Source organism: Lemur catta, chromosome 11, assembly GCF_020740605.2.
Source record: "Lemur catta isolate mLemCat1 chromosome 11, mLemCat1.pri, whole genome shotgun sequence".
NCBI lineage: Eukaryota > Metazoa > Chordata > Mammalia > Primates > Lemuridae > Lemur > Lemur catta.
Window position 1 is genome coordinate 91523172 of NC_059138.1, and position 12561 is coordinate 91535732.

Below are 12561 nucleotides of genomic sequence, written 5' to 3' on the forward strand. Positions count from 1 at the left end.
TTAAATTCAAAGTAAGCAGAAGAAAAGAGATAATAAAAATAAGAGCAGAAAGCAATATAATTTTAAGCAGGAAAACAGAGAAAAATAAATGAACCTAAAAGCTGAAATCAATGAATCTAAAAGATCAAATCAATAAAACTGATAAACTCCTAGTCAGGCCATGCATTAAAAAAAAGAGAGAAGATACTAATTACTAATATCAACAATTAAAGAGGGCCATCATTACTGATCTCATGAACATTAATACAATAATAAGAAAATATTATGAACAAATCTATGTTCACTTATTTAATAACTTCTTTGAAATTGATCAGTTCCCTAAAGACACAATTTACCATAATGCATACAGAGAAATAGGTTTATATCAATGAAAGAAATTGAATCAACAACTAATAACCTTAAAAGCAAAGCAATAGACCTTGGTTTCACTGGTGAATTCTGTGATTTAAGAAAGAAATATCAATTCGCTACCATATCTTCTAGAAAATAGATACAGAGGGAACATTTCCTAAACTAATTTTATGAGGTCAACATTATCATAATACTGAAACCAAACAAAGACATTACAAGAAGGGAAAATTATTTATACAGACTAGTATCTCTCAGTAATATACATACAAAAATCCTCAACAGAATATTATAATGCTAACTTCAACAATGTATAAAAAGAATTACACACCATGACCAAGAGGAATTTATTCCAGATATGTAAGCCTGGTTCAATATTTGAAAATCCATTTAAAGATCCATTCACATCAATAGGATAAAGAGGAAAAAATGATCATATTAACATGTATAAGACTTAAAATTTGACAGAATCCAACACCCATTCTTAATACTATCTCTTAGCAAGTGGGAATAGAAAAGAACTTCTTCAACTTAATAAAGAACATCTGTAATAAACCTACGGCTACAATAAGCCTACAGCTAATATCATACTTGGTGATGATTTAATATGACAAAGATGTTTTCTCTCACCCTTCTTCAGCACTCTACTGGCAGTCCTACATAATGCAATAAGACAAGAAAAGGAAATAAAAAGCATACAGATTGGAAATAAATAAGTAAAACTCATTGTTTACTGATGACATGATTTTGTGTGTGTGTGTGTGTGTGTGTGTGTGTGTGTGTGTGTGTGTGTGTAAACTCCGGAAGAACTGTCCAAAATCTCTTGGAACTAATAGGTGATTATATCAAGGTTTTAAGATACAAGGTTAATATAGAAAAGTCAAGTGTTTCCCTATATACCTGCAACGAATAGTTGGAATTTGAAATTAAAAACACAACACTATTTACATTAACAGCCTACAAAATGAAATACTTAGGTATAAATCTAACAAATTATAAATATATGTATTTATTTTTATATTTATATGATCTACATGAGGAAAACTACAAAATCCTAAAAGAAGAAATCCAAAAAGCTCTAAATAAATAATCCATTTTTTGATAGAAAGACTCAATATTGTCCAGATGTTAGTTCTTCCCAACTTTGGTTTTAGATTCAACGCAATCCCAATCAAAATCTCAGCACGTTACTTTGTGGACATTGACAAACTGATTTTCAAGTTTACACGGAGAAGCAAAAAGCCTGTGTTAGGCAATGCAGTATGGAAGAAGAACAAAATCTGAGTACTGACCTTACCCAACTTCAAGGTTTAGCATAAAATTACAATGATTAGCGATTCCAGAAACAGACCTGCACAGAGGCTGGTAACTGATCTATGACAAAAGAGCAAAGGCAATCCAGTGGAGAAAGGATCACATTTTCACCAAAATGGTGTAGGAACAAATGGACATGCAAAAGCAAAACAATGACTCTGGGCACTTAACTTAAACCTGTCACAGAAATTAACTCAATGTGGATCAATGACCTAAATATAAAAATGTAAAAGTTCTAGAAGATAACATAACAGTAAATCTAGGTGACCTTGGATTTGGCAATGCCTTTTTAGATACATCAAAGGCATGATCCTTGAAAGAAAATGTTGATAAGTTTGAATTAGTTGAAACAAACTTGTCTGTGAAAGACACTATTAAGATATTGAAAAGTCAATCCACAGACTAGGAGAAAAAATGTTGCAGAACCATTTCTGATAAAAGACTGTATCCACAATACACAAAGAACTCTTAAAACTCAACAATGAGAAACAACTCAGTTAAAATGTGGGCAAAATATCTGAACCTCACCAAAGAAAGCAGATAGATGGCAATTATGGGAAAAGATACTCAACAGCATATGTCATAGGCAAAACTGCGAATTAAAACAATGGGATAAATAAAATACAAAACACTGACAACACCAAATGCTGGCAAGAATGTGGCATAATAGGAACTCTCATTTACTGCTGACTGGAATGCAAAATGGTACAACTGCTTTGGAAGACAGTTTGGCAGATTCTTATAAAGCTAAGCACAGTCTTTCCACATAGTTCAGCAATTGTGCTCATAGGTGTTACTCAAATGAGTTGAAAACTTGTGTTCCTATACACAAAAATGTTTGCACGTGGATGTTTACAGCAATGTTATTCATAATTGCCAAAACTTGAAGGCAATCAAGATGCCTTTCAATAGGTGGATGGATAAATAAACTGTCGTTCATAATTACAATGGAATATTATTCAGCTATAAAAAGAAAAGAACTATTAAGCCATGAAAAGACATGGAGGAACCTTAAGTGGATATTGCTAAGTGAAAGAAGCCAGCATGAAAATGCCACATATTGTATTATTCCAACTTTATGACATTCTGAAAAGAGCTGTCAGGACAGAAAAAAGATAAGTGGTTTGTGGGGAAGGGGGGAGGGATGAATAGGATGAGTTCACAGGATTTTTAGGGCAGTGAAACTATTCCGTATGATACTGTAATGCTGGATACATGACATTATGCATTTGTCAAAACCCATAAAACTGTACAATACAAAGAGTGAATTCTAATGTAAATTATGAACTTTAATAATAATGTATTAATAATGTTCATCAATTGTAACCAATTTACCACACCAATTCAGGATGTTAATAATACTCTAAAAACTAAAGCCTATTTATTTTTTTAAAATTATCTTCTCTCTTTTATATGTGGTTCCTTTAACTTTCTATGCAAGTGTCACAGAATGAGGAATGGTGGACTTGCAATTGCAAGGTTAAAGTGTTAGAGCTGGTTCTGGTTAACTCAGGGCCAGCTGCATCATGTGGACCTTAGTTTTATCATCTGCAAAATGAAGGTATTATTTTTTTTAAATAACTGCTGTGTACATTTCCTTACTAAAAGAGAATATAGTAAAATCCTGACACATGCTACAGCATGGATTAACCTTGGAAATATTATGCTAAGTGAAAGAAGCAAGACACAAAAAGCCACATGATTCTACAGTACTCATGGATTATAAAAATGAATCATATGGTTCCTTTTATATGGAATATCTAAAATAGGGAAATCCATAGAGACAGAATAAAGACTAACAGTGTCATGCCAAGGACAAAGGTGAATGTGGAGCAACCTATATCCATGTAGATATATTGTTTTCAGAGGAATTAAAAATAGTAATAATCCTCTTTTCACTGTTTCACTGTTTGCTTTTTTTTTTTTTTTTGAGAAAGGCTAATAATCACCCCTTGTACTAGTCATAATTTCCCAGCACATCTTTTTTTTACATTATCCCCCATAGTGGGTACTAAGTTTCATTTTGGAATGATGAAAATATTCTGGAACTAGATAGTTAATAATGTTTGTGCAGCACTGTGATTATTCTAATGTCACTGAACTGTACACCATAATATGGTTAAAATGGTAAATTTTATATGTCTTATTACAATAAAAAGAGAATTAAAAAAACCTTAAAAGTTATTAAGCAAAAATTTTCAGAAGCAGTGCTTAAAAACAAGGCCTGATATTATATATTGAAATAATTCACAATATTTTAATGTTTTAGGTAAAGTCATTGAAAAAAGATATCTCTATATTTACATATATATATCTGTGTGTGTGTGTATATATATATCTTATAAAGAACTCTCAGATTAGACTGATAAGGAATATTTCAAAGGATGAACAGACAGAAAAAAATAGTTTCTTATGGTATAGCAAAAATCAGACTGAAATAAACTTTTGGCTACACAAAATTTAGGGGGAAAAAGTTTGAGGAAGTAATTTTTACAAGATTTTGAAGGGAAAAACAAAATAAAGTTGAAAACATAAAATTTTATACAAAATCCAGTTTTCTTGTATTGTTTACTTGTTTCCATGTAGATATATTGTTTTCAGAGGAATTAAAAATAGTAATAATCCTCTTTTCACTGTTTCACTGTTTGCTTTTTTTTTTTTTTTTTTGAGAAAGGCTAATAATCACTCCTTGTACTAGTCATAATTTCCCAGCACATCTTTTTTTTACATTATTCCCTATTTAGGAAATAAGAATTTTTCTTCCTAAAGTGTTCTCAGAAATGTTTATGATCAATACAATTTTATTCATGTAAAATTGCATACAAATAAGTCAGTAATACAATGGTCAAAATGTTAATCATATTTGAGTAGTTTTACATTTTCCACGATGAATATTCATTAATGTTAAAAATAAAGCAGGAGTTCTTTTATTTAAGTAGGTAGAGTTTTGTATAATCTCCACCCTATCATCATGTAACATAGCTATACTTGAAGGATTAACACCAAAATATTAATAGCAGAAATCACTGAGAGTTGGTACCATGAATTTTCCTTTTTTTCTATTTTTCTATATGTTCAATGAGAGATTATATATATCACTGTTATAATAAAATTTAATTTTTTAAAAAATCAGTAACTGAATGATAGTTAAGTCTGTTAACGGAAAAAAAACCCAAACTCTGTAAAATGATTTAAAGAGGGTCATTCTGAGCTGAATGTGTGTGACTGGCTCAGAGCACATGGCCTCAAGCCGTCCTGAGAAAATGTGCCTGCAGTAGTAGGGTGACAGTTTGGTTTTATGCATTCGCAGAGACGGAATTACAGGTAAGATCATAGAGACGGAATTACAGGTAAGATCATACGTGGGAAGCGTATGTTGCTTTGGCCTGAAAAAGCAGGACGTCTTGGAGGCAGGGGTTGGGAAGGCACGCTTTCGGGTTATAGGTGGGTTTAATGATTCTTTGATTTGTAATTGGTTAAAGAATTGAAGCTCTTTCTAAATGCTTGGAATGTTTTAAGTTGAGATAAGGAAATCCATTAACAGAGACAAGCCACAGGACATATAACCAGACTGAAGTGATCTGTTAAGTAAACTGATGACTTGCAGTTGTCTTTAACCTTAGGTCTTACATGATGGCTTTAGGCTTGTTAATGATTCTGTGTCTTATCATTACAAAGAGTAACTCCAAGAGGGAGGGGGCAGGGAGGGTGTGTCTGACCTCCCTTCCTCTCCAGGCCTATACATCAGCTTTAAGATTGGCCGAGAGTGGGTCCATTCAGTTGGCTAAGGGGTTGAGATTCTATTTTAGTTCACAGGTCATTGATTTATTTGCTGTTCACATGAATTGTTTGGGTCGGGAAATAATAAATATGACAGCCATTCATTGAGCACATGTGATTTGTGAAATACATGTTTTTCTTTAACACTCAAAGCTGTTGTGGATTTACCCCAGTTAACACCTGGGCCTCTGATTCTGGAGCCAAGATTGTTCTGCCAGACACATGTCTTCCTACGGTAGGGGGAAGAAAATTTTTCCCTGTACTTTCTTAGGTTCTCCAGTTAGGGCCCTGGATATGAAACTGATAAAGTACTTATTAATAAGAAAAACAAAACAGTTTAAATACGTATATGTATATGCCCAGGAATTTCACAAAAAAATAAAACTCAAAGAACCGTCCTGAAGATTGAGGCTTACCCACCATCTTAGGCCAAACAAAAGCAGCAAGAAAAAAAGGGGGTGGGTTTGGGGCTTCTGGGCAGGGGAGGCAATTTATGGGAAGGTAAAGGGAGGAGGAGGGAGGGAGGAGGTAAGCTGTGAATTAGGGTTGTGTTATTACACCGATGAGTGTCTAGGTGACCAGAGTGGTCGGAGAAGTAGCTCTGTCCTTAGAATGGAGACGTCTTTACAAATAAAAATTTCATTTGTGAATGTGAATTTCCTTTTCAAAAGGAGAAATTTATATTCAATTTTTAGGCATTTAGGGGGGAGCCAAGAGCTTTTCCTTTGTTGCTGGTTCTCAACTGCTCATTGCTCACATAATCAATTTGCCAAAGAGGCATATTTTGGGGTGATATATTCTGAAATCCCTCAGTTTTCATTAGTTAAAACTATTCGTGGGAAATGAATTAATTGCGTTAGACAAACTGCAGTGGACTTCATATTGATGAGTCAGGTGTAAAAAATGATCGATGCCTGTTTTGGAAGCTGCTGTTCTCAACCTCGCTGCTTCTCTGCACAGAGGTGAGGTGGACCTGGCTTCTGCCGGCGCGGCGGGCGTGCTCATTGGCTACTGTCCACAGCAGGATGCTCTGGACGAGCTTCTGACCGGTTGGGAACATCTTCATTATTACTGCAGCCTACGTGGGATTCCAAAGCAGCACATCCCTGAGGTAACCGTCCCTGGGGTTTTCCAGAAAAAGGGGCCCACTGAGGAATGCTTGGTGACCACCAAGGCAGCTGTCTCCCTATGAGAAGCAACCATAGTGATAGATAAACCTAACCTGAAAAATACTTTTCAATGTGATTTTACTGAAAGGAAACATACTAAAATATGTTTGCCTTATTTATATTATATATTTAAATGTATCAGTGTGACAAAGTCACGTGGTAGGAGTTAAAGCATATAGATAACATCATTTATAACTTTGTATTTCTTGCTGGTTTTTTCCCCCCCTCTCTAAATGCCTTTTACATTTACTGGACTATTAATTTGTATTCAGGAACAAATGTCATAAAGTCAGTATCCCCAGGTCTTACAGAGGAATGGACACAGTATGTGTGGAATTCTGGAATTCAGGGAATTGTTGGAAAGCATAACTTCCTGGTGAGTGGGCTGAGAATTCCTGCCAGAGAGTTCCTTTCTGAGCAGCCTTAGGACAAGGAAGGAGTGGCAGAAACTGCAGGACCTCCCCCCCATCGCTGTCTGTGAGAGGAGGGAGAGGCAGGTGAACAGAGAGAGAACAAGAGACAGCTGCCACTTCTATTGCAAGCGGTGGCCAGCCAAGCAGAGCAGACAGCCTTGACTGGCAGCTCAGAGGGTGTCATGCCAGGAACCACCAGAATGGCAGTTGCTTAAGACACATTTTTACTTTCCTGCATCTCATTGTAGAGAGTCTGGGGTGCTGGCTCCTTCTATTTCTGGATTCTGAACAAAGAGTAGAAATAAGTGGCCTACATGATGCATTTGCAATTAGATTTTCAAGAGATGGAACAACCTAGGACTCACAGGAGACGAAACTAATAGCCATCGCCTTCACTGGTCCGTGAACATTCATTCCCTGTGCTGTTTTTGTAATGCTCCAGCCTTCGTTTCTTAGTTATGCTCTGTAACTTTAAGTGAAACCAGAACAGGATCTCTCCACATCATTGTAGGGACTCTGGCCCCTTTATTCACCTCCCATCTTAATAGAGCAAAGAGAACTGACCACCCCACGGGAGACCTGCTCATTGTAGTTAAACAGTTAATGAAATCTGGGACTAATTGTTGGCTCAGTCTTTAATAGATAGATGTTCAACCCTGTCAGCTCCCCCGTGTTAGTGTTTGATTAAGAGGCGGATGCTTGGCAAGTGCTGTAAGCTGGCCCCTTTGCTGTGCAGGGGAGACGTGCCTATGAAAACGCTCTCCTCAATATCATAGGCTGGGTGCTGCCTGCCATTCAAGGGCAATTGCCTCCTGATACTCGGCTGTCGTACAGCCTTGTTTTTCTGAACTGCTCTACCAAGAAAAGTTATTTTAATGGCTGCCAATTAGGAAGTGGCTTCATTTCTTTTATAAAACTGCAACTGATTTTGCAGACTGTATTGCTACTTGCTCTTGTTTCTAAGATGTCAGCACACTTTTCCATCTGTTCCCTAAGGAGTTAGCTCCTTTTCTGGCAAATTTCCTTCTCCTATAAATTTTGGGAATATTTAAACTGCAGAGCAGGCATATCTATTTTGGGGTGCTTACCACAAGGTTACCAGAAGAGATTATTATAAAATAACAGAAAACAATCGTTTTAGCTAATTTTTCAGTATTCATTCTGTCAGGCACTGTTCTAAGTATTTTACAGCAACCATATCAAATAGATGCTTATTCCCCATTTTACACATGGGGAAACTGAGGCACATAGAAATTAGGTAGTTTACCCAAGTTCATATGGCCAGTATGTGGCAAGGTTTTGTTTTGAAACCAGATAAACAAGCTCCACAGTACATGTTTGTGATTCAGACACTGCTCTGACACTAAGCATTCCGGGTGCCATTTATAGCTCAGTCTTATGGTTTATGCCCCTGCCGTGGCTGAAGTGGACACTCTGTGGGGTTACCACGTGGCTCCTCCAACACGGAGTTCCTCCTACTGATTGGCCTTCCTCTTCTCCTCTGTGATTCTAGAGGAAGACCCTCCTGTGCCTGCTGGGAGGGTCCTTTCCACTCAGCTTCCCATCCTCTTCTCCTCCCTCCCACGCAGCCTCGAGCCCAGGCCTGGCACTGAGCTCCATCTGCACTGGAGACCCCAGCCCACCTGTGCTCCAGCTTGCTGGTCATTTCACCTACAGTCATGTCACTCACTCCCCCAACCCTCCAAAAGTTCAGTTAGGTGAGAAAAAGATGCTTCTTCACATGGCTTGAATTTAGGTTCTGCAGGGTGCATAAACCATTTCAATTTTCCCCACCATTCACACTACACAATTTTGTACAGTGCACATATTTGAGCCTGAATTTGATTAACCTGCTGAAAAATTTTATATCAAGTCTTAACCAAATGAGGAGATGAGGTCTACATAATCTGGCATGCAAGGGAAAGCATGTAAGAGAAGTCCATCGTAGTAGTGAATTTCAGTGTCATACCAAAACAACCAAACAACGCTTTTAAGTAGGATGAGAACTGGTGAATTCTGCATTTAATATTCCCTAGTAGAACAGAGGTAGGGCCCCTTGCCACCTTATTTTTGTTAATATTAATACCTGCAAATCCCCACCAGGGAAAACCCCTACTGTGTCTTGTTTCGTATCAGCTTCTCTATAGACATGACTTTCATCTTTAAGTTTTCTCCCATTCACAAAACTTTGCTAGAAGGAGCTAGAAGTTCTAAGATAGGAAGAACGTGGCCAGGAGGTCATTATCACAGGGAGCATGAGAAAAAAAGTCATTTCTTTCTGAAATCCTTGGCTCCTTTTTCCTACTTGATTACTCATTTTTGTCTTTAATCTTACAGAAAATTTTGACATGGCCATCCTGTGTGCTAGTGAAAAAACGTTGGCTTTGGAATCCAACAGATGCATGTGTGAATCTCTGAGCAATTTATTTTGGCTCCAGTAATATTTATAAAAGTCCTACTATGTGCCAAATATGATTAAGCACTAGTGATATAAAAACAAATGAATTCCAATCTCTTGTCTTAAGTGCTTCAAGAGCTTTATGGGAGAAAAATACCAAATTGCTTAGAGATTCTGTTAACTTATGACACTTTGGGGTTTTGGCAGTAATTCACCGGCATGATTGCAAAGCCATTGCGTTTCTCATTACTTTGATGGTGGTGCTGAGTGCAGAAAAGACTACAGTGAAATACTTCTTATTAGGTTACTTTCAGTTATCTTCTGACAAGATGACATTCAGAAAGCATTGGATCAAACTGATACAGTTGTTCCTATATATTCTGGAATCTTTCCTATGGTTAACCAACCCAGGATTTGCCAGCTGAAACATTTTAACCTTTTGTGAAATTGGGAAAACCTGACATATGTTTCCTGATTTCATAAAAAATATGCAATAATAGTTTGGCAAATTTATTCAAAACTCTTATCATTCTGGGGTATATTTCTACAGAACCAGGTGCTTATATTATTATTTTTTATATCATTTGTCTGTCAGCTTTCATTTATGTATTGCTAATCTATGAATAAAATGAATGAGAGTAAAATAAAAATTTCTTTCTAATACATACACATGCATACACACATATTTTCATTTTTTTCTGTAATTTTTTATGAATGCAAAAATAACAAAAAACATCATTTTCCTAATTTGGCATTTTTACCAGCTTCACTGCTATTAGTACAGCAGGTCTTTGAATAATGTCATTTAGTTCAACATAGTTTCATTATAACAATGATGAGAAAAATAAAATCGATTCCCCACCAGGGCTACTATCTGTGTGGAGTTTGCACTTTCTCCCCAGTTCTGTGTGAGTTTTCTCTCGTTACTTCAGTTTCCTGCCCATGTCCCAAAGTTGTGCCCATTAGTTCATTGGCATGTTTGAATTGCCTGGGTTGAGTGAGTGTGGGGGTATGAGAGAGTGCCCTGCGATGAGGTGGTGTGTTATCCGGGCTGGGTTCCTGCCCTGTGCCCTGAGCTGCCAGGATAGGCTCTGGCCACCCATGACCCTGAACTGGAATAACTGGGCAAATAACTATCCTGTTTTTATTAATCTTTCTTCAATGTATGTATAATTCACATTTATTTCAGTGTTTAATATTAAAAGTGTTTTGGTCTTTATTTAGAAGTTTGATGATGTTTTTGTGACCAGAAATATGCCCTAGGAACCTAAGTCTTGTTTATAACAACCAGCCTATGGTAAAATTGATTTTGTTAATACATCGATTTGCTTGAAGTTGCAGTTTCCAAGAATCTATTGACGATGTTAAGTAAGGAATTACTCTATTTGCTTTTTCCAAGAGACAAAGCTTCCTAAAAGTGTCTAATATGTTTTCAAGGTTCCTTTTCTTTTACGTGGACATGTGGCTCCTCTTCCTTTGTCTTTCTTGTGACTCTTCATCAGGGACTGGTTGGTCTCACACTTCTTAGTATTTCCTCTCTTGGGGTAATTTGGATCAATGTACATACTACTTCTATCATATCTTTAATTCCTGCAATGCCACGCATTGTATTGCTTTATTTACACGGCACTTCTATTAATATTTGTGTGTTTGCTTGTTTTGAATAAAAATGTCTTGTTTAAATATTTTTTATTTATTTAAATGACATTTTATTCAATTTATGTTGATTGAAATAATTGAACTGAATGGAGCCAGGAAAAAGGATGATTCATACAAAACAATCTTGAAAAAAAAAAAGACTTTGCTATTTTCAGTAAGAACAAACTACTGGCCTTGATATGATTTTCTTCAGTAGATAGCTGGAATTTCAAGATGTCAGCTTCGTGAATCTGCATTTCTTTGAATTATATTATTCGACCACAGAACAGTTCTTGAGTCTTTTAGTTCTTGAGCCTTTTAGTTCATTTTTAATTTATTTTGAGGCTGTACAAATAAAGTGATAGAAAAATTTCTTTGAAAGTTTGTGTTGGGAGGCATAATTACTATCAATATTTTTAGAGGTCCTTAACACTTCATCATCATTATTATTATAATCCTAATTTTTATGCACTTATCAAAAAAGTACATGCATTAGTTTAAAGCTATATTTGATTTACTTATTTAGGACACACAATTATTAACTCATCTTCATAATGCTATAAGTTTTTCCGTCTTCTCCTAAATTTGAATTAAGGTCTGATCTTGGTCAGTTTGGCTGTATGATGTTCTCTTAAAAATGAACCTACATGAAAACCTCTGTGGTCACAAGGGTTAAATAAAACTGCAAAATTTTTAAATCATGCAGAGTTGGAAACAAAGAAGTTGCTTAACTTGGGCCCCAAGAGGAGCCAAATCCAGCACAGGAGACAGAACCGGAAACAGAGAAAATATAGTGTGGTGCAAATTACATTGGGAAATGCTAAATAAAAATGTTCTATAGACACACAAAATACACAGAAGAGGTGACAATTATTTCTGCTGAGGAGAGATGTGGAAATAGGCGGGGCCTCCGAGCATGTGTGGAAAGCTGGCTGGTTGAAGGGTTGGGAAGAATAAAGGGGCCGTGAGCACCAGGCACCTGGGAGGAGTCAGAATTTCCGTGGCCGAGAGGGGGAGGTTTGGTGAAAGCAGTCACCGTCCCGGGATTTGATAAAATGGTCTCCAGCAGGTGTGAATAAGAAACATTTCCCCAGTCTCTCCCCACCACTAGTTTATAAACCGAACTCTGAGTGTGCAAACTCTGACAGTGGCTCCTCAGTATCAATTTCTTTTCCTGTTTTAATATTGAAAATTCTCTCCTTTAATTCTTTCCTCCCTTGAAGTTTTGTCCCTTCTCTTTACTGGTTTCATTCCCAGTCAGTTCCTTCTCAGTCTTCTTTTTGGCTCACCCTCCTCTGCTCACCTTAAGTTGGATATTCACCGGGGTCCAGCCTGGAGCCTTCCTTTCTCCCCACCCTCCTCCCCTGAGCTCCTGACCCCGGCATTCTCACCATCACTTGGTCTCCAGGCACAGAGGAGACGCCCACCTGCCCATTCTCAATTACTTCCTGTCTCGTGAAGGGCGATGTCCCAGGAGATGCACTTGCTGTTGTGTGAGGGG

General features: G+C 36.9%; 1 protein-coding gene across 3 annotated transcripts in view; it reads left to right on the top strand.

The window, feature by feature from the left end:
- LOC123647677 (ATP-binding cassette sub-family A member 13-like) overlaps positions 1-12561 on the top strand; it is a 399770-nt gene that overhangs the window by 341435 nt on the left and 45774 nt on the right. For all 3 annotated transcript variants that reach the window (XM_045565332.1, XM_045565334.1, XM_045565333.1), the window contains exon 49: positions 6403-6553. In XM_045565332.1, the coding sequence (XP_045421288.1) occupies positions 6403-6553 (151 nt within the window). The remainder of the gene's footprint in view (positions 1-6402; positions 6554-12561) is intronic.